Here is a 23,455-nt window from a genome sequence, read left to right on the forward strand (position 1 = left end):
GGAGACGTTTCCGTAGACAACGTGGCGCCTGTGATGATTTCGTCAATCTTAGATGATATGTCGGCTCAGTACTCTTGGAAATGCTCATAAAGGTATGGTGTGCATGTGTATTCATAATGATGATGTACGTGCGTATATATGAGCACCTAAAAAAACACATCAGGTGGAGTCTGTGATTCTTTTTCAGGAAAACATTGATTTTGATGCTTCCATTCACTGAAGGCGTACATCAGGTAGAGAGAGTTCCGTAGCTTCAAGTCACACCATCGGTTTCTAGCCTAGTATTCACACATTTTGCACCAGGAGAAGAAAACTGGTGAAGATAAAACAGTTGGAGCTAGAGTGAGCAAGGATCCCAATGAATATCCTGTTTTGTACGGTTCCTCCTTTGCCAGCAGGGCGAAAGGGAATCTGAGCCAGGCAGCCAGCGCGTGGCCAATCATCGGCATTGCAGCATATGTGGGGTGCCAGTGTACCAGTACGTCTTGCTTCACAATCGTCTTATTCTGGCAAAATTGACTTGCTAGATCCGAGACCAATTTCCAACGAGAGCCACTTAATGCACGGTGAGATAGCTGGTTATATTGGTTGGATCGTAGGGCTCAGAGATATTACGATGGAAATCGATGAGACGGTGATATTATTAGATCGTGGCATATGCTTCACTCATTTGACTTTCTATGTGCACCCTTGTGTATGCGCATATGAGTTTGGTTGAGAGACCCATCTAGCTAATGAAAACCTCCGCACATGGGCATCAACCTATGAATTCATGGTGGAACATGACCGCCCCCGAGGCGCATATAAACGTAGGAAGATCCCCAACTGGCGACTGATCTATGCGGTATCAGGGAAAGTCCCCCAGGAAACTGTGTGGAATTGGCGGATAGACGCATTTTCACCGGGGTCCACTTCACTTACATAGATGAATTTCAAAATGTCAGTGAACTTTTAAAATATTCACCAAACTGGAAATATATTTATGAATTAGAAAAAACTTTTCATAAATCGGAGAAAGTGTTCACATATTTTAATATTGTTCATGAATTTGAAAAGGTTCATGAATTCTAAAAATGATCTTGAATTAAAAAAATATTCACTATTTGAAGTTTTCTCTGGAATTTTAAAAAGGAAATAAAATGAAAAAAGGAAAGAAAGTGAGAAAGAAAAATAAAGTAGCCGAAAAGGAAAACCGCTAAATTGGTAGAGAACACAGAAAAGACCCAAACGAAAGAACCTTATAGTGTTCCTAAAACAAAAAAACTCTCACTGTTGTGACCCATATATATGGGTCAACCCATTATGAAAAGTCACTTCCCCATGGCCAATCCTATACGCCGCCCATGGGTGGCACATAGATGAGGCGACGCCCACAGTGTGGCACCATTGGCCAGCCAAGTATTCCATTTTCGCGTGCAGTTGTTTCTTTTGCAGACGCTACTTTTTCCGTTTCGTTTTCTGTCTGTCATTTTTATGGTTTTTTGTCCTGGGTATTTTCGGTTTATTATTTTTTCTCCTTTTCCATGTTTGGGTTTTTTCCAGGTCTTTCTTCCGGTTTTTTTATTTTGTTTCCTTTTCTCATTTTGTGTATTCTACGATTCATCATAAATTAAGAAAATGTTCACCATATATTCAAAAAATTCAGTGTGCATTGAAACGTTCATTGTATATTAAGAAAATGTTCAACATATAATACAGAAATGTTCAATGTGTATTTAAAAACCCTTCAACATATCGTATTAAGACGTTCATCATATATTACAAAAATGTCAGCATACATTAAAATAATATTCTTTGTATATTAAGAAAATGTTCAAGGTGTTTTACAAAAATGGTGAATGTTTTTTTAAAAATCGTTCAGCATATATTAAGAAAGTTCACTCTATTTAAAAATATTCATAAATATGTAAATGCCCTTTCCTTACAAAAACAAGTTTTTTGAGAAATTTTAGAAGTAGAAACGCGAAAACAAATGATTTGCTACAGCCAATCGAGCTACAATACTTCTACAAAGAATACAGTGCTTGCAGTTGCTACAGTGTTGGGCCAGCCCAGTTGGATCACTCCTTATCACTACAGGCCACGGATTGAGTGAAAGCCACCCAAATGAAGATTAGATCACGAAATCATTCTATGATCGATTGAGTTATTCTCGATATCTTTGTATAAAAGAAGAAGACAGAGAGATTCGGCTTCAAGATTGAGATTGGCCATCTGGACCTGCTCATTCAGCACCAAATACTTCAACTTCATAATGTACTAGCAAGATGCCCATGCGTTGCACGGAACATCAAGATATATTTGTATGAGTAGTTTACCTTGTGGGAGAAAAGGATGAACGAGGGAAGGCCTTATTTGCAAATGTTGAGTGGGTGTGGGTATCTTTTTGCGAATTTTTCATTGTTTCCTTCCTATCCGTCAGATATAAATCAGACGGCTTATATTGCACGATGGCAGGCACACCATCATCACCAACTCTGCTTTTTATAAGAGTAGAGATATCTATAGCAACTTAAACTTCATCAACCATCTGTGATCCAGAAAACAATCACATAAAGCATCACTAGCAAAGATCCACTTTTACAAGTTTCCATTAGGTGCCACCTTACTCCAAGTCTAGCAATGAAAGACCCACTGATGGGCTTGGATTTACATGTAAAGATTAACCATGGCTCGATGGCCGTTGGCACATGGCGGCTAGAGGAAGCAGGAAGAGATCCAAGGTGCTACAAGCCAACGTGTTCTAGGGGTTGAAGCCGTCACCGCTGCGAGGTGCAGCCAACCAATGTGTTCCAGGGATAGCGACGTCACCGCTGCGAGGTACAGCCAGCAACAAGCAACGCTGGTGTGCACTGGTGCGGCTAGGGTTCACCACTGGACGTGTGTGTGCCCTGCAATAGGAAGGAAACCAAACGATAGCGCATCAAGGATGAAACCAACCGATGGCTCATACACGTTCTCCAATCAAAGTTTACAATATACATACACGACAATTATATCAAGACACTTCCATGGTTGTTTCCTTTGGCAGAACCACAACAACTAGGCATTAAGACCACTGAGGCGGAAGGCCTAGCAGGCCAAACACCTCAAATGTGGGAGGAAGGATATATAATATCCGCGACCCCATAGCCTTCACAGGAGGAATCTTTATGGCCTTCTGTTTCAGATAGGAGATAAAGCTCTGGAGCTGCAAGACAACTACATTGTCGCGGAGTTGCAAAAGATGCAAACCCTGACTATTACATTCTGAAAGTTGACTTCATAAGTATTGAACATGTAAATCCACTAAAAAGCACATGCACATGAAGTCTAGACTGCACGTATGAGGGCAAAACAGAGGCAGACCAGAGTTGCTTAATGTTCTCTTTAGTGCTTATAAACAGTAAAACTTGCACAAGATCAGTTACATACAAACTACGGGTCCCTCCCCAAGAGGGAAACGATAGAAAGTCTCTCTCTCTCTCTCTCTCTCTCTCTCTCTCTCTCTCTCTCTCTCTCTCTCTCTCCCTTGCCCTCAACATTGGTGTTCGGACCCTCTCTCCCACTTTAATTGAAATGTTTCAAATAACAGTTTTTGTAAGCATCATCTTTAACATGAATAAAAGTTTGCAATGTCGAAAACGTTCGCGAGTTCAAAAAGTTCAGGAGTTCCAAAAAATATTCATGAGATTTGAAACAATTCACGGATTTAAAACACGTACGCAAGTCAAAATTATTCACGAGTTCAAAAAAATGATGAGAGCATCAACCTTGATGAAGTCATGTTTCAGTGATTTGTTGTCAATGGTCTCATCCTCACCGATTGGGGAAATGATAACTATAGGACCTGCGACTTGTTCAGTGTCACGATCCTGCTCATTGTCCAAGGAAGCGCCATGACAATGCTCACCCAGCGGAGCACTACCATCTCGGCCAACAAGAAGAAGCATGACTTCCCTACCTACTCTGATAACCAGTTGGGCAATCATGATACAGGTCTTCCAGTTTTTTCTTGTGAAACTATACCCCCTCCCTTCGGCACCTCTTGGTCAACTTCTATTAAGGAAAATTTCATCGACCATAGTTCTTACAACAAGACAAACTAAATGGAAAACATGCCAAAAATAAAACTTAATACACTCAGTCGAGGGTGTGCAGTCCGATTCTTGAAGCAACCAGGAATGGTTGATTATGTGCCGGTAGGTAATGTACACTGTATAAATTACTTTCACCGGCAAGAACAACAAATTAGCCAAAAACTTGGAAATGTAGAAAATTTAGCAATTGTGCGTAGCCACCGTGATACCAACCCATATAGCAAATCTGCTAGAATTTTTTTCCATTCAAAATTAATATATTTCCATCGTACAATATACATATATAGCAAAACTGCTGGACATGATCTAAGAGAGATAAGTAAAGTGACAACTGGGTAATAAAGGATATAGCCGTAATAGTAGATAGATGAGATAATGGTTGTGAAAGAGAATATGTCCATATATAGTGCCTATGACAGAAGTTTAGCAGCACCATCATCCGACTTCATATCACCGTTCTGGTTCTTCTTCTTGTTTTAAACATTTAGTACTATGGCAGAAGTTAATATTTAGCCTTGCACACAAGTTTATAGGTGTGTATATAAGTTTTCGTCTTAAATTTTGTACTTGCATTCTTGCCATGTTTCTTTGTGTTCTTTTTCCTATCATGCTTTTAAGAAGGGGAAACTACGTCCTGGTGTAGCATTTGTAAACCTGGTCAAGATGTGGCCATCTTGTTCCACTAAAACTAAAGTGGCAACTGGGTAATAAATGATAGCCATATATTGTACATGTTGAAGATAATGGTTTTGAAAGAGATTATGGCCATATATAGTATGTCACAATATGTCACAATAACAATACATGTGACCAAAGTCCAGCAGCGCCACCATGACAGCAGATTACCCTTCTAATTCTAGTTTTTGCTTAAACTTTTAGTTTGACAAATCTGTAGTAAACTCGTAACACTTTTTTTAACATAGTTCACTCGCCCCTACGTTTTCATATAGTGAAACTACTAGGGTTACAAATTTGTAGTAAATTTGTATTTAAAAAAGTAACCTTGTGTCACTTTCTATCACCATGCTCTTCGGCTGGGATTGATGGGTAGGCAAGCAAGTCCCTACTTTCCATAAGTGAAGGTACTAGGGTCACACAAGCTAGTACTAAACATATCACTACTTATAAAAAACAGAGTTGGTGATGATGGTGCGCTTGTCATCCTGCAATATAGGCCGTCCGATTTATATCTGACGGATAGGAAGGAAATTATGACAATTTTGCAAAAAGATAACCACATCCCTCTCTACATTTGCAAATAAGGCTTTTCCTCATTCATCCTTTTCTCCCACAAGATAAACTACTCATACAAATGCATCTTGATGTTCCGTGCAATGCACGGGCATCTTGCTAGTTTTAATTAGCATTGCACTGCACAAGTAAACGTTTGCGTCTTATTAGTTATGAGCTTGCATTCCTGGCATGTTTTAATAGGGGAAACTACGTCTTGGTGTAGCATTTCCAATCCTGTCAAAATGTTGACATCTTGTCCCACTAAAAGATCAATATACTCGTCATAACCATGTTTGGAGGCCTCCTGAGGTTCAAAGCTTAATCACAAAGCTATCGTTTTTGTTTCCATCATTAGTAGTACCTTGCACTTCCATTTTTACACCTTATTAATTATAGCCTAGAATAGAAACTGTAGTTAACCACATACTGGCACCACAAATGATCCCCACACCACCAACTCTCTCTCTCACTCATAAGCCTATCACCGTCGTCACGTACTAGTAAGAGAAATCAATGCAAGAACCTCTAGGCTGATCCACACACTTTGTCCTATGTGGAAAATACGAGAAAATCTATACTGCACTAATTCCATAAGCAAGAACAAAGGCTACCACACACTTTGTGCCGTTGATTTGACGTATGAGAACATCATATCACCATTCTAATTCTAGTTCTAATCTTATTTCCCTCGTGTCACTTTAGTCATCTTCTTCAAATGGGATTGATGGCTAGGCACGTTCCTACTTTCCACAAACCAGGTGCAACTATTACAGAAGTTAAGACTACTAAAAAAATTAATTAGCACCGCACTGCACAAGTTTCTTGGTGTCCTGTATGTTTGCGTCTTAATTACGAACTTGCAATCCTGGCATTTTTTTAACAAGGAGAAACTATGTCTTAGTGTAGCATTTCTACATCTGGTCAAAATATTGGCATCTTGTTCTACTAAAGATAAATACACTCGTCATGGCCACCTTTCGGTGTCTCCACATGTTCAAAGCTCAATCAAAAAGCTATCCATATACTACAACTTTTTTTCCCATCATTAATTGTTCCTTGTGCTTCCATTTTTACACCATAGTGCCTAGAACTAGAACTCAAGCTAATCACATAGTGGCATGACAAACAATCCTCTCTGTTCGTTTTGAAAAATATAAGAAAATCTACACTACATTGCATAAGCAAGAAAAGAAGCTATATACTAGTATAAAAGTCCCCAAGGCCCTAGGTCATAATACAAGCTAGAACTAGAAGCCAAGCCACACCGAGTATCACCGACCGGACCACTTCACTGGCGATGACACTCGAAGAAGAGCTCTCCAAGCTGGCTGCCGATGTAGCGGCCATCTTGCCGGCACCGGTGAGGAAGGCCGTGGATGCACTGGCGCGCAGCAGCCCCGCCCGGGCCGCCGCAGATGCCCTAGTCTACCTCTCCGTGGGCACGACCTGCACGATGTTCGCCGCCGCCTTCCTCACCGCCTTCGCGGGCCTGGCCTGCGCCCGCGGCTGGGGCTGCACTCCGGCCTATGTCCTGTCCGAGATAGTGGACTATCTATCCACACCTGTCCTGCTTCTCCTGCCGCCGGCGCTCGTGCTCTTCTTCCTCCGCGCCGCCGGCTGCAGGACCAAGGTACGTGCTCGTCACTCACTCTGCTCCGTGGTTCTGCTTCCCGTGATGCTGATGAATTCACTGTGTAATGTGATAGGTGGCGGCGGATGCGGAGAGCCTCATCGTGAAGAATGACGAGGAGCTAACCCTTCTGTCGCCGTCGCCGCTGGCCTTGGCAATTCTTTGGCTTTTCATTGGGTCGGCGTCCATGGGAACCATCTCTTTCATTCTTTTCAAGTGTGGATCTACAGAGATCTCCGACCTTCTCGGCTACGCAGCTCTCTTGTGCACGTTCATGTGGGAAGCCCTCGTCTATGTCCGCGCTGCAGTGGCGCTGTGGAGGATGAATCCCGGGCCAAGCAACATGGTGGCTGCAGAGTAGCCCTTGCGCGGGATCATCGACTTACTAAGGTAACTGGCATTAAGCTAAGATAATTTTTTTGCACTTGATCTCTCTCTCGTCTCAACTTGAAACACTATACATCCTGATATAATTTCGTCGTTCACCGACCACTAATTCACTCCACACCCAGTTGGTAGAAGATGATGCAAGTATTGTTCAAGTCAAGTAGTGGAACGTCTCAGTGTTGTTTGGTATCAACTGAAAGTATATATAATTGTTGTCTTCAGTCATCACCAACCAGCAATGCTACTCTTGTAGTACTAAACTGCCACGCGATGGTAGAGATTGATAGGACAGTAATAATTCTTCTTCTTGATCTTATAAATTTTGTACTTTATAGTTTCATTTTGTAGTAAACTGCAAATGACATTGATGTTGACACAAGTTCGTCCTTTAATTGCTAGGTGCGCAGGATTTCAAGCCGGAAGCAGCAGCAAGGTGATGGGCTACGTAGTGCAGGAGCGCTGCTATTTCCTACTTCCTTTGATGCTTTTCTGAATAAAGAGATGGACATGCATGCCGTGTGATGTTGTGTAGTAATCTACTACGTAGTACAGTACTCCCTCCGTTCCGATTTACTCGTCGTGGTTTTAGTTCAAATTTGAACTAAAACCACCAAAAGTAAATCGGAACGGAGGGAGTACTAGCTAGTAGTATGAAGCTTGCTTCAGTTGATGCTAGTTCAGCGCTGCACTGATGCAGTGACTGCAGCGCTATGGTGGCTTTGGTTGGTAGTTACTCTGAACCGGACCTCTATCTAACATAACGATTTGTGCCGCTTCTATTTACCAGTACGTGCCCATACATATGACTGTACGCACGATCTGATGCATAGCCTCCATTCTACGTATGCAATAATAGCATTTTTACCGCCTATAACTTTGTCTGATGCAATCGATGGTGGAGAGGCCATTATAACCACATCTTAAACAAAATAAAGATCATGAGGAATGGCTTCGAGCGGCGAGACAGGCGATCCCCCACCTACCAGAAGTAATGGCGCCGCGGCCGCCATTACTGTCACCTCGCCCTTATCTCCCCCCCGACCCCCAACCCCCATCCCCACATCCCCGTGAGAATACTGCAGCCCACACCTCCACGGCCAGATCTATCGATCCTGATGGTCGGAGGAGCGCGTCGCGGGGCGCGGGCACGGCGTCTGCGACCCACGCGGGTGGCAGCACCGTCTCAGCCCTCGCCGCCGGTGGAGACGCTCCCGGTGTTCGATGCGGCGGCGCCGGAAGCGATTGCGGAGATGCGTCGGGTGGTGGAAGCGAGATTCCCGTTCCGCTCCAGGTGGCCCGAGATTTTCATGGAGATTCTGCACCACGCTACATTCGAAGAGAGAGCTCGCTTTGCGGGAGACGACGACGGGATGGACTACGAATTCATCTTCTGGGCGATTCAGGAGGCGGAGTCGGCGGATCCGAGGCAGGCGGCGAGATGGGCGCGCTTCAAATCGAGCTCCCCTTCAAGGCTCAACATCCGCCCCCCACCGGTGCTGCAGCTGTCGCGCTTGCCGCCGGAGGAGTTGCCGCCAGGGACCGTGCTCCCAAGGATTCCGTGAAGTTTCAACAGCCTGGCGCATGGGCTCTGCAGGGTGCCCCCACTCTGCTAGGGCGCAGGAGGATCAGGGGTTCTTCCATCGAACCTCCGCCATGGCCAGGTGACTGTGGGGAGAAACCCCAATCTAAGGTACACAAAAATCGACCCAATTCACATTCTGAATCTGGTATTGTTCGATCTACTAGTCAGACAATTGAGGGCTCCCAGATTTTTCTGGAGGATAGGATCCGTGTTTGTTGTGATTCTGATATGATTAGTGGGGTTACCCCGTTGATTACTCAATGTGAATTCTCATCTTCGGCATGTTTGTCGCGTTCTGTGGATGAGACTCCGTTTCCGGTGATTGGTTCTGTCTCTGACGAACTCGCTTGTGCGAGGAGAGCGGGCTGTAGTTCAAATATGTTGACGGCTGCGACCGGTCCAACACCCACCCCATCGCCGCTGATTACGGGATGTGTGGTTGAGGCGAAAGCGGGTTTCCGTGGGACGCCTCTGGGGCAGGCTGACGGCTTTGGAGAGGAGGTGGCGGAGTTTTTTGGCCAACTCTGGGTCATCCCCTCCCCGTCCCATAGCCGCTGCCTACATAAGCCCAGGCCACCCCCTCCAAACCCTAGGTATGCTATCCCCAAATTGTTTTGGGTAAGGAAAGATCTCTTTCAATCTAGAAGCTTCTCGGTCCAAGATTGTTTTCCGGTTTCGTCTGTTGGTCCATTTGACCCTGCCCCTACCATCTTCAAGATCTCCACCGAAAATCCTAGGTTCTCTAGATCGTTTGCTGAAGTTGTTAAGAGAGGGATGGAGAATCGTGGCCAGATGCCACAAAGGAACCGCCGGCCACCTCCGGTGAAGAAACCCAACCCCCAGGAAGTAAAATCTACTTCCGCCGCTCCGATCGCTGCTGGGAAGCTGGGTCAACAGGGGGCGACCAAGTCCAATCAGGTAAACCAAGCCCAGACTGCTCCCCCGGTTACCAATGCCCCACCCCCTGTTCCTCCGCCACCAGTGATCCAACCTTTAGATCCTAAGTACAAGGAGATGATATGCTTCAATAGTAGCTGGCCTGGCCATTATGTGGGGAACTGTGTGGAGCCTAAGAAATGTTTTATCGGTGCTGGGAACCATAATGTCAACAACTGTGCTGCTTGGGCCAAACCTCAACCTGCTGCCACATATTTTGGTAGTGCTGCTTCTGGGTTAGGGTTCTATCACATTGAAGTTCCTGTTGCTGCTGAATCTAGTTGGCTCAATTACAAAAACTGTGCTGTTCTTAAGGTGGTGAAGGGAGAGGTTTCTGCCTCTGAACTCCTGACTCAGTTAAATGGAATCTTCTGCAAGAATAAGGAGTGGCCATGGCAAATCAGAGAGCTGGAAAGTAAGAAATTTCTGTTCAGATTTCCACCTTGGAAAAATGTGGATGACCTAATTGAGTTTCCTCCTTTTGAGTTGCCTGTTGCTGGAGTGTCAGTTAAAATCTGTGAATGGGAAGGTATGCTGGATGAATTTGGGGCCCTGACCGAAGCCTGGGTACAGATCGAAGGTATCCCACCTAAATGGTGCGCCTGGAAGGTATTTGCCCAGATTGCTGCTTGCTTTGGCATCCTTGTGGATGTGGACTGGAATGGCATTTTCAAAAGCTTCTATGAAAAGGTTCGAGTTAAAATTTCTTGTAGAGACCCCAGGAAAATTCCCTTTGAGAGGCTGGTGGAAATGAAAAAGAAACTGTACTTACTGTTTTTTACAGTGGAGGGTTTTGATCAAATTGATGAGAACAATGATGGAGAGGATGATGATCCATAGCTGGATAACCTAGAGGGAAATGAGGAAAACTTGAATAAAGATCCTGAAGAAAAGGAGGGTATGCAAGAGGATGAGGAGGAGCCGATAGATGAACTAGATAAGGCCAATTTCCCTTCCAAGACCAACAAACAAACCAGTTTGAGTAAGAAAGTATCTCAGGGGTCTGCTTCTGCAGTTGAAAAACAGCCAGTTAACGCAATTGATGATATACAAGCTCGGATGTCAGAGGCCTATGAAAATCTAACACCAGTGAAGATATGTGAAGATGAGAGTGAGCCAATTTTGGGATCTGGAAAAAATAATGTGATGTCAGTCCATCTAGACTATTGCTCTGAACAACTGAGTAAATTTGAGATGGAAGAATCTGATGGGGAGGGAGATAATATCAATATGGACATGGAATGTTTACCAGAAGAGCTAACCCTGGCTATGACCTCTGTTAAGAGATCTCTACTTGATTCCCTGGAAATGGCAGACACTATGGTCAAGAAAATCAACAACAAAAACTCACCTACATGGGGCCCGGTGCTTGCTAACAAACCAATGACCAGAAACCATGGAGATATAAAGATTATGGATAAAGCTTCGGCTTACATGAAGAAGAAGAATCTGGCGATTCCAATTACTTTCAAAGGTAAATCTTTTGCTAACTTAGACCCTAATGAACTTGCTTCATATTCATCTAAGGTGGACTTATGCATTGGTAGTAATGAGGAGGAGAAGAAAGATATCATTCTTGACATTATTAACAATGAGAAACGTAGATGTTTGCAATTTGCGGATGATAATCCGGAGATTGTTCTCCCTGACAACTTAGACCCGATAGAATCGAATGAGTATTTTTCTGAATCTGAACATGTAGACTCTCCAGATGCTGATTCAGTTAGCACTGATGTTTCAGCAGTGGTTTGTCCTACTTTGAACACCAAGAAAAAGCCTTGTGGCTTATCCCATCCTTTTAGATATAAATGATAGGTGCCTTTTGGAATATTCGTGGTTTTGGGCAACCTGGTAAAATCCAGTGCCTTGCAGACTTTATCTGCAATAATCAAGTAGATTTTTTTTTTCAGAGACCAAAAAAGAGGTCATTGATGATCACATCCTTAACAATATTTCTGGTAGGAATGCTTTTGATTGGCATTATTTACCTGCTATTAACACAGCTGGAGGGATCCTTGTGGGTCTTAAAAATGATTTATTTGAAGTGATTGGTTTTATTAATAAGAAGTTCTGCATTATTACTACTCTGAAAAATAAATCGGACGGTTTTATTTGGCAACTTGTTGCTGTTTATGGTACTTCTTACAATGAACATAAACTTGAATTCTTTGCGGAATTGCATGATGTCATGGATGGACTCGAATACCCAGTTTTGCTGGGAGGAGACTTTAACCTTGTCAGATCTTCTGCTGACAAGAATAATGGTGTGGTGAATAACCAATTTACTTACCTCTTCAATGACTGGATTAACAAATGGGGTCTTTTGGAAATCAATGTAGCCAATAGAAAATTTACCTGGAGTAATAATCAAGATAATCCCATCTTTGCAACCATAGATAGAGTTTTTGTTTCCCTAAACTGGGATGCCCATTTCCCTTTGTCAGTTGTTACTGCACTCCCTCGTGTGAGTAGTGATCACACCCCGTTGATTTTGGACACTGGGGCTCGGAGGGTGACTTCCCCAAAGATTTTTCGATTTGAAAAATGGTGGCTTGATCACCCTGATTTTAAGAAAATGGTGGTTGATACGTGGAATACCCCTGTTCCTGGTAAATCAGCCATAGACATCTGGATGAATAAGAGTAAGCTTTTTAGGAAGAAAGCCAGGGGCTGGAGTATTAACGTTGAAGCTGATTTGAAAAAAAAGAAAAGGGAGCTTTTGCTCGAATTTGACATTTTGGACGTTTTCGCCGAGAGAAACCAGATTAATGATGGTGATAAAACTAGATTGGAAGAGATTAAAAAAGAACTTGCATTGATCTAGAATAAAGAGGAAACTGCCTTGTGGCAGCGGTCCAGAGATCGTAGGATTGTGGATGGAGACAAAAATAATGCGTATTTTCATGCTATGGCTAACCATAGGCACAGGAAAAAACACTTGTCTGAGCTGATTGGCGATAATGGTCCTGTATATACCACCCAGGATATGTTAGAGGTTGCTACTTCTTATTACAAAAATCTGTTCTGTTTTGAGAACAAACATAATATCTGCCTTGGTCCTTCCTTTTAGGGGGAGGATGAATTAGTTACCCAGGAAGAAAATGATCAACTACAAAAAAGTTTTTCTGAGGAAGAAACTAAAGAGGCAATCTTTGGCTCTTACGCCCATGGGGCTCCTGGCCCGGATGGGCTATCCTTTTTATTTTACCAGTCGTTTTGGGATGTTATTAAAAAAGATTTCATGGCTCTGGTCAGAGACTTTGAGGAAGGGAAATTAGATGTGCAGCGTTTGAATTTTGCTCTGATTGTCCTAATTCCGAAAGAACCAGATGCCAGGGAAATGAAAAAGTTTCGCCCTATTAGTCTGAGTAACTGCGGTATAAAAATTTTCTCTAAAGCCATGGCCAATCGGGCCTCCCTAGTGGGACGTAGGTTGATTTCCTCTAATCAAACTGCCTTTATTAAAGGGAGATATATATTAGAGAGCGTGGTGTTGGCCCATGAAGTAATCCATGAGATCAAAAAATCAGACTCGCAAGGTCTGGTTCTTAAATTGGATTACGAGAAGGCATACGATAGGGTTAACTGGGATTTTCTGTTTGATATGCTCCAATCGAGGGGTTTCGGCCCCAAGTGGATTTCTTGGATTAAGAGCACACTTATCAATAGAACATTTAGTGTGAGGATTAATGATACTACTGGTCCTTACTTTGTAGGGGGGAAAGGTCTCAAACAGGGGGATCCGCACTCCCCTCTTCTGTTTAATCTTGTTGCTGATGTTTTTACAAAGATGCTCAAGAAAGCTGCTTCCCAAAATTTGATTTCTGGGCTTTTGCCACATGTAATCCCAGGAGGTGTGGTCAGCCTGCAATATGCAGATGACACCATACTCTTCCTGGAAAACTCCACCCAGAAAGCTAGAAACTTTAAGTGGCTTCTGCCATGCTTTGAGAACCTCTCTGGTATGAAAATTAACTTCCACAAGAGTGATCTTATGACTATTAATATAGATTACACAGTAGCTAAGGAATTTACTCAAATCTTCTGCTGTAAAAAAGGTTCCTTCCCTATTAAGTATTTGGGAGTGCCTTTGCACTATGACAAGTTGAAAAAAGAAGACCTCCAGCCTGTTATCGACAGGATCATTAAAGGGATTTCTGGCTGGTTGGGGAGATATCTTACTTATAAAGGAAAAATTATTCTACTTTGTGCTTGTATTATTAGCATTCCGGCCTATCTGATGTCGGTGATCAAATTCCCTAAATGGGCAATTAATGCCATTAACTCTCAGATGGCTCACTTCTTCTGGGGGGATGTGGGTGATCATCATAAATACCACTTGGCTAAATGGGGTTTGATTACCAGGAAGAAGGATTTTGGTGGTTTAGGGATTCCTAATATCAAAGAATATAATATGGCTCTATTGGCTTCTTGGGGTAAAAGATTTTTTACCAACCCTGAATCTGATTGGGCTAAGCTTCTTGCTTACAAATATAGAGTTAATTCTCCAAATCTCCTTTGGGCTAAAAGTGAAGGGGGCTCTACCTTTTGGAAGAGCATTACTTGGGCTCTGGCTGCTGCAAAAACTTTCTATAAATGGAAGTTGGGGGATGGTAAACTCATTAGTTTCTGGCATGATGTGTGGGTGGGGGAATGTTCCCTTAAAGTGCAATTCTGGGACTTGTTCAAAATGTGTAATCAAGTGGATGGTACTGTAGCTCAAGTGTGGGATGGTGAGGTATTGAAGTTAATTCAGAAAATGTGTTGACAGAGCTGGGTTAAATCTGTGGAACCAGCTTGTCTGTTTGGTTAAACAATATCCTCCACTAGAGGAGCTGGACACCCCCATTTGGGGGCTAGAGACTAGTGGGGCCTTTTCAGTTAAGTCTTTCTATAATCAGATCAATTTTGGGGGTGTGATTCCTAATGTTAGTACTAAGATGTGGAAGATTCTTTGTCCATAGAACATTCATATTTTCTTATGGCTTTGTATTCACAACAAGGTGCTGACTAGAGATAACCTGGCAAAAAGAAGGGAAGTGGATGACCCTTCTTGTATGTTCTGTTCTGAACCTGAAATGGTTCAACATCTGATGTTTGAGTGTGTGGTGGCCCAACATGCTTGGGGTTTTGTTGCAGAGTTCTTCAATATTGAAAGCATATCTTGTTTTGATAAAGTTATGTCCTTTTGGCATATGCGTAAAACTAAAGCTGTTCTGAACATGGTTTCATCTGCTACCTTGTGGAGCATGTGGAGACTAAGAAATGAATTTATTTTTCAGGGGCGCAAATGGAGGAATGTGAATTGAATTCTTGCAAAACTAAGCTACTTTTTGCACCAGTGGAAAGTTCTCTACGACGATGGCCAGGCAACCTTGCTGCAACGATGCATCTTGCTGCTGGACAAGCGACGTGGGGAACTCCTCCGGATCGGCTGGAGATGAGGCTTGGGGCGACCAACTGAGACCAATTGAGATCAGAGGCGTCGGGAGGAGAGAGCAACAACTGTTCTTCTTTTGTTGCCTGTTTTGGTAGTTGGTTTCCTCTGTGTTGTTCATCCGTAAAACTTCTGTAGTTTGATCCCTGAACTTGGGTTTAAGTCCTTCTAGCAGTTTTTGCTTTCTTTTCGAGCTTGGTGCTCTGGATGATCGTCGCTCCTGGTCATGTAATCTCTGAACCTGGTTTCGCGCTCTGCTTCAATAAAATGGGGCAGGGGGGGGGGTGCGACCCCCTTTCGTTCAAAAAAAAAGGGAAAGCAGCTCAAATTGGTTCCTTTTTTACTTTTTTATGACCAAAGCTAAAATTGGTTGTTGATGGTTGTGGGTTTCACATATCGTCTTCCGAGAAGGAAGATGTCGTGATGCACATGGCCTGTCGACTGCAGCAGACGAATGGTAGCTCTGCTACCTGAGGGCGCGTCTATGCTTCAATTGACAACACAAGACACACATGTGCCTCGCCTCAAGGGTTGCAAGAATGGGCCGGTCCAATAGCGTCCCTTCCTTCGCTTTGTTTTCTTCGTTCGTTCCCTTGTTTAGTATAGTTTATTTGTTCTTGACATTATAAAAAATGTTCTTGAAATGCAAAAACTTGTTGCACAGTTTTAGAAAACTGTCCATAACATAGAAAAAACCACACGCTTGCCATTTAAAAAAAAATCACAAGACACAAAATATCTTTGCTGTTTTTTTAAATGATGACATTTTTTTAATTGTTCAAACATGTGTTTAAAAATATTCAGTGTGTATTAGAAAATGTTCAATGTGCATTTTACAAATGGTCAACATGTATTTGGAAAATGTTTAACGCCCATTAGAAGAATGTTGTACATGTAAAAAAATGTTCAGCATGTATTCAAATAAAGTCTGACATGTTGAAAAATGGAAACAAAATGAAATGCAAAAGAAAAAATGAATAGAAACAAACCTCAAGAGAACTAAAAGGAAACCGATGAAAACCAACAGAGAAAACACACAGAAAAAGGGAAAACAATTAAGAAAAACCTAAAAAAACCTATAAGAAAGGTTTTGAAAACGCCCCGTGTTGGTCTATAGAACCTTTCTAAAGCCGCTCTATTGGGCTGACCCACTATAGCAGTCCCAGAACAAAGTGCGGAGATGAGACAGTACTGCATGTCGTAGTAAGTAAGATATAGCACCAGCGGTCAATTGCTGATTGGACCAGCGACAATGTGTATTGGTGCCATAGAAAGGGCCAAGAGGGTGGTTATCAGGTGGGCCTTTATCGGGTTTATTTTTCAGTCTCGACTGAGAGGAGGCACCGAATTTATCAAGCTCTCCCAGGCATCGGAACAGTCGAAAGGTCTACACTAGCCGAAACATTACCCTAATTGAAATTACCAAGTAGTCTTTGTGGTAAGCTCTCAGCCGCATAATATTAACCACCAGATCAACTTAATACTACACCTTAAAATCTATAGGATGATGTCTTGCCGGTAGAACATGCACGATATAAATGACTTTCACGTTGTAACACATGGGTCGATCGTCTCCATGTGTGGTACACGATGGGGGTGTGAACAGGTGGCTTCAGTTGGATGGATTAAAAAGGAGGGGAGAGAAGGTGACAAAGCAGCCAAACATTTGAAAAATAGCATGGATGCTCGGTAATTTTGATGATCTATTTAACAAAGTTACATGTTGGACTCTGTTTTTCGTTAAAAAATTACATATTACCATTTTACAATCTATATATAGCAAAGGTGCTGCGCATGAGATAAGTCAAGTAGCAGTTGTGTAATAAATGATAGCCATAGTAGTAGTTGGTGGAGTTTATGCTTGTGATAGACAATATGGCCAAATATAGTGCCTCAAAATAATACATGTGACAAAAGTGCAGCAGGGCCATCACGACATCATATCACCGTTCTAATTCTAGTTCTAACCTTTAGGTCCCTTGTGTCACTTTAGTGACCTTCTTCTTCAAATAGGATCCATTGCTAGGCACGCCACGGTTTTCCATAAACTAGACTACTACAATTACAAAATCAAATATAGTAACAACATTTAATTAGCATTGCACTACAGGAGTTTTTGGGTGACTTGTATGGTTGTGTCCTAATCATGCATGAACTTTCAATCCTGGCATGCTTTTAACAAGGGGGAACTACGTCTTAGTGTAGCATTTCTAAATCCACTCAACATGTTAACATCTTGTTCCACTAAAGATAAATACACTCGTCATGGCCACGTTTGGGTGGCACCACAGGTTCAAAGCTTAATCTCAAAGCTATCCATTCACTGCAATTTTATTTTGTTTTCATCATTAATCTTACCTTGTACTTCCAACTGGAACTCAAGCTAATCACATAGTGGCACGACAAGTGATCCCCACATCACCAATTAAGCATGTCACTTTTGCTTATAAGTCAATTATCATCGTCATGCACTAGAAAGATAAATTAAGCCAAGAACCACAAGGCCGATCCACACAGTTTGTCCCATCTTAAAAATAGGAAAAAATTTAAGCAAGAATGGAAGGAATATACCACACTACTACCACACTCTTTGCCACGTTCATCTAAAGTATGAGAAAAAACTTAGATTCCGATGGATAGTATTAGTTTTGAAGATTCAGAAAGTACTCACTAGAATAGTTCTATTATCGGAAGATTAGGAAAAACTTTTGTATTTTAAAATGTAATTAAATCGTTCATGGTCACTATGAAACACTACGGGTACATATAATGACAAATTCTTTCCTTTGTTAATTAAGATGTGCCTATAATTAATACTCTATTCTCAATGGCCACATATACTGCGTCAAAATAATACATGCCATGAAAGTACCGTAGGGCCATGACGACATCATATCACCGTTCAAACTCTAGTTCTAATCTTTAGATCCCTTGTGTCACTTTAGTGACGTTCTTCTTCAAATGGGACAAAATAGATTGCTACTATTACAAAAGTTAATATACTAACAATATTTAATTAGCATTGCACCGCACAAGTTTCTGGGTGTCTTGCATGGTTGCATCTTAATCATGAACTTTTAATCCTGGCATGCTTTTAACAAGGGGAAACTGCGTCTTAGCCTAGCATTTCTAAATTCGGTCAACATGTTAACATCTTGTTCTACTAAAGATAAATACACTCGTCATGGCCATGTTTCGGTGTCTCCGCATGTTTAAAGCTTAGTCACAAAGCTATCCATTCAGTGTAACTTTATTTCGTTCTCATCATTAATTTTACCTTGTACTTCCAACTAAAACGCAAGCTAATCACATAGTGGCACGACAAGTGATCCCCACATCACTAATTAAGCATGTCCCTTTTGCTCATAAGTCAATCATCATCTTCACGCACTAGAATGATTAATCAAGGCAAGAACCTCTAGGCCGATCCACACACTTTTTTGTATTTTAAAAATAGTAGAAAATCTAAGCAAGAACGGAAGCTGTATACTAGACTACTACCACACACTTTGTCCTGTTGACTTGAACTATGAGAAAAAACATAGATTCCGATGGATAGGATTAGTTTTAAAAATTCAAAAAGTACTCACTAGAACAGATCTATTCTCAGAAGAGTTAGGAGAAACTTTTGTGTCTTAAAATGTAATTAAATCGTTCCTGGTTACTATGAAACATTACTAGTACCTGTAATGATAACTTCTTTGCTTTGTAAATTAAGATGTTCATATAATTAATACTCTATTCTCAATGGTCAAATTTTACTGACTCTGCTTTTTTTCTGTAGTGCACCACGGTACAGCCGAAAAACTGAAACTTTCCCAAAGTCTCTACTAGGAGGGTGTCCTAAAATGGCAAAAAAAGTTATTAGACAACAATGTGTCCTTGTCCTTTTAACTCTACAATACTTCTCGACAACCGCCACCTATAGAGTTATAGCACCGAATGATTTGTCATCATTGTGTCAGCAAAATCTAAAGCTACTTTTCAAAAAATGGAAAGCCGACACTAGTTTAGTTTCGCACATTTGGACTACCAGTCATTAATTGTAGTTCTAATATTTAGGTCCCTCGTGTATCTTTAGTAACCATGTTCTTCAAAATGGGATTGATGGCTATACACGTTCTTCTTCAAATGGGATTGGGTAATAAATGATAGCCATGGTAGTTGATGATGGATATAATGGTTTTGAAAGAGAATATGGCGATACATAGTGCATAAAATAATACCTTTCACACAAATGCATGAGCGCCTTCACGACATGATATCACCGTTCCAATTCTAGTCCTATTCTTTATTTCCCTCATGTCACTTTAGTCACCTTATTCAAATGGTATCGATTGCTATAGGCACATGCACTACTTTCCACAAACCAGGCCACTACTATTACAAAAGTTAATACTACTACTAGCATAATTTATTTAGCATTGCACCGCACAAGTTTATGGGTATCTTATATGGTTGCACCTTAATAAAGGTAAAAATACGTCTTAGTGTAGCATTTCTAGATCTTGTCAACATGTTAACATTTGTTCCACTAAAGATAAATAAACTCATCATGGCCACATTTGGGTGTCTCCACAGCTTCAAAGCATATTTACAAAGCTATACACTCACTGCAACTTTCTTCCGTTTCCACCACTAATTTTACCGTGCACTTCCATTACTACACCTTATCGCCTAGAATTGAAACACAAGCTAATCACATAGTGGCATGACAAGTGAACCACACATCACTAACTAATCATGTCCCGTTTGCTCATAAGTCAATCATCACGTCGTCACACGCTAGAAAGATAAATGAAGGCAAGAACCTCTAGGCCAATCCACACACTTTGTCCTATTTTGCAAATATGAGAAAAAGTAAGCAAGAACAGAAGCTATGCTACACTGCTACAACACAGTCCGTCCCATTGATTTGAAATATCATAATAACATAGATTCCCATGGATAGGATTAGTTTTGAAGATTCACAAGTACTTACTCGAACAGTGCTATTCTCGGAAGATTTAGGAGAAACATTTGTGTTTTAAAATGTAAGTAAATCATTCATGGTCACTTTTAAAAATTACCGGTACCTGTAATGAAAATTTCTTTTGTTTGTTAATTAAGATATCCATATAATTCAGAGTCTATTCTCAGTGGCCACCATACCTTTTACGACTCTGCTTTTTTGTGTAGTGCACCGAAACCTTCCCAAAGTCTCTACTAGGAGGGTGTCCTAAAATGGCACAAACAAGTGATTAGACAACAATGCGTCCTTGTCTTTTTCACTCCACAATGCTAGTACTCGACAATATCCACCCATCGGCTATATATAGCACCGAATGATTTGTCCATCATCGATCGTGTCAGCAAAATCTAAAGCTACTTCTAAAAAAAGGGAAAGCCGTTGCTGGTTCAGTTCCACACACTTGGACTACCGGCCATTCAAACATGATGAGAAACTTTACATTCCTACATAAGAATATAAGATCAGGAGTGGCTGTAAAATGCACAAGGAGGGCACATGAAATAATTGGATTCTCAGAAAGATCATGAGAAATTCCTGCTTTAAATTTTGAGTACGTGCAACTATCCATCGCCACAGGCTGGGGCTCCCTATAAAAGCCCCCAAGGCCCCAGGCCATAACACCAGCTAGAAGATCACCCAGCAGACCACTTCACTCCACACCCATATGGCGATGCTTCATGAAGAAGAGCTCTCCGAGCTGGCTGGCGACATATCGGTCTATGTGCTCCTCGCGGCCATGCTCCTCGTCTTTGTCGCGGGCCAGGCCTGCACCGGCGGCTGGGGCTGCGCCGTGGCCCACGTCGTGACGAAGATATGGGCCCAGGCCATACTCGTCCTGCTTCTCTTGCCGCTAGCGCTCGTGCTCTTCTTCCGCCGCGCCGCCGGCTGCAGCAGCAAGGTACGTATCGTCACTCACTCTTCTCCATGCCTCTCTGTTCGATTCGATGCCTCTCTGATGATGATGATGAGGAGGATCCTCAAATGTGATAGGCGGCGGACGCGGAGAGTCTGAGCGTCAAGGATGTTGAGGAACGACCTTATGACTTTTCCTTGGCTCTTATGTGGCTTTTGCTTGTGGCGATGTTGGGAACCTTCGCTTTCGTTTTTTACATGTATGGATATCCAGACTTGGCCGATCTTTTCGGCCACGCGGTTCTCGTGGTCGTTTTCCTGTGTGAAGCCTTCCTGTATGTTCGTGCTGCACTGTCGCTGTGGAAGATGAACCCCACTCCCAAGCCCAGCAGCATGGTGGCTGCAGAGTAACGGAGGATCGCCCACTTACTCAGGTAAGCTGAACATCAACATCAGGCTTCCTCAAAAACTATTGTATCTGAACATCGAATTGTTTTGCAAAAACAAATTGGTAGAAGACGATGCAAATAATGTTCTGGTCATGTAGTAGGAGAACTTATTAGTTGGTTCCGCACAGTCGTGTTTGCTATCAACTGAAAGTATAGTTGTTGTCCTCAGTCATCACTCATCACCAACCACAGTACTAAAGCGCTCAACTTGCTCATCTTGTACTAAACCGCTCTCACACGATTGGTAGAGATCGATAAAACAGTAATTAATAAATTTTCTGCTTAATCTTCTGACGTTTGCACTTCAGCTGTTTCTTGTCTCAACTTGAAACGCCATTGATCTTAACACAATTTCAGGTGCGCAGGATCTCGAGCCGGCCGTAGCAAGATGATGGAGAGTACTACGTACTGTACTGCAGGAGCGCTTCTGCTTCTTTCTAGCTTTGTTGCTGTTCTGAATAAAGAGACGGACATGCATGTCGTGTGATGTGTAGTAGTATCAAACTTGCTTCAGTTAATGCTAGTTCAGCGCTAATGCAGTGCCTGAACCGGAGCTATCGATCTAACACAGCATGGATGCATGTGTTGCTGTCATTTACGTGTACGTGCCTATAAAATATGACTGGACGTACGCTCTGATGAACAGCTTCTACTCTGTAGTACTATCTAATATACCATAGCGCTTCACAGGCCTCCTGCTTTCTCCGTGATTGTTACTTGCTGGTTTTCTCTAGGGATAATTTACCTGTTCATGACATCTTTTTTTTTTTGACACGTTTAAAATATGTTCATGAAAATGTAAGTGATTGCTCGTGTAATTTGGAAAAAGATATGTACCAGTACCACTTAATAAATTGTTCATGACATTTAAAGAAATGCTCACCCGTTAAAAAATATGGTAAAGACATCAATTTTTTCATGAAATGTAAAAATTTGTTCATGCAAATTTCTGAAAATGCTTTTTAGTATAAAAATTATACGTGTCATTAAAAAATGGTCATAGAACTTAAAAATTAAAACCGTTTTTAGGAACTGTTCACGAATGTAAAAATAAATTATTCCAAGTATTTGAAAATAGTTCATGACATGTCATAAAATATCTGTACACTGAAACTCAGAGGATAAACAAAGCTAGTGAATATGAAAAACAATTATCAATGAAAACAATAAGTTAAAAGAAAAAAACTTAAGAAAACCAATAAAAACATAAAAAAATAGAAAAAAAACTTGTCGGAACCTTCCCAAAATGGTTGTCCAATGTACGTAGAAGCTTCCGGAAACAAACGCGAACAATGTTGTTGCACCGGATCATAAGGACGAATGCTGTAGTTGACTTGTCCTTTCTCACAGATGGCGAGATACAAATTTTCTGAAGTGATGGTGTGCTCCTATTTAGCGCTCTTAGCACCAAATTGGTGCTACAACGTGCAGTGGGCCGCAGCCCACCTCGCTCTTCGCTCGGTTCCGCTCATTCACTGCAGATCGATTCCCAGTCAAGGGAACACCATGTTCTTACAGAAAAACAAATTAAATGGAGAACACACCGAAAATAAATGAAGTTGCACTCATTTAGCTGAGGGCGTGCAATCCAAATCTCGAAGCAACCAGGAACAACTAATTGTTCGCCGGTAGGTAACATGTATGGTATACATTTCCTCCATGCGGTAACACACGGGGTCGACCTTCTCCATGTGGGCCCGGGAGAGGAGTGCAAGAAGGCGGTGTTTGTTGGAGGGGAAAAGGCGGAGGGCGATAGAGACAACAAATCAGCCAAAAACTTTGAAATGTAGCACACCTCCTTTCAACAATTTTGACTAATCACTGTGATAGCAATCCATATAGCAAATCTGCTGGAGGTT

General features: G+C 41.9%; 2 protein-coding genes across 4 annotated transcripts; both read left to right on the forward strand.

Moving 5' to 3' along the window:
* The first annotated feature begins 6,554 nt into the window (after nt 1-6,554).
* LOC123083332 (uncharacterized) lies at nt 6,555-8,200 on the forward strand. Of its 2 annotated transcripts, XR_006439274.1 has the most exons (4): nt 6,555-6,942; nt 7,019-7,332; nt 7,729-7,872; nt 7,962-8,200. XR_006439274.1 is itself a non-coding variant. In XM_044505398.1 (3 exons), exons 1-2 carry the CDS (start codon nt 6,610-6,612, stop codon nt 7,301-7,303), a joined length of 618 nt encoding a protein of 205 aa, XP_044361333.1. In that variant the 5' UTR covers nt 6,555-6,609; the 3' UTR covers nt 7,304-7,332; nt 7,729-8,200. The 2 variants fall into 2 exon arrangements, 1 of the variants encoding a protein (XP_044361333.1); XM_044505398.1 differs by having other exon boundaries at nt 7,729-8,200.
* A 12,705-nt stretch (nt 8,201-20,905) lies between these two features.
* Nucleotides 20,906-22,312, forward strand: LOC123083333 (uncharacterized). Of its 2 annotated transcripts, none has more exons than XM_044505400.1 (3): nt 20,906-21,193; nt 21,286-21,581; nt 21,962-22,312. In XM_044505400.1, exons 1-2 carry the CDS (start codon nt 20,960-20,962, stop codon nt 21,556-21,558), a joined length of 507 nt encoding a protein of 168 aa, XP_044361335.1. In that variant the 5' UTR covers nt 20,906-20,959; the 3' UTR covers nt 21,559-21,581; nt 21,962-22,312. The 2 variants fall into 2 exon arrangements, with proteins under 2 accessions (XP_044361335.1, XP_044361334.1); XM_044505399.1 differs by having other exon boundaries at nt 20,907-21,193; nt 21,954-22,312.
* Nucleotides 22,313-23,455: the final 1,143 nt, after the last annotated feature.

Source organism: Triticum aestivum, chromosome 4A (genome assembly GCF_018294505.1).
Source record: "Triticum aestivum cultivar Chinese Spring chromosome 4A, IWGSC CS RefSeq v2.1, whole genome shotgun sequence".
Lineage (NCBI taxonomy): Eukaryota > Viridiplantae > Streptophyta > Magnoliopsida > Poales > Poaceae > Triticum > Triticum aestivum.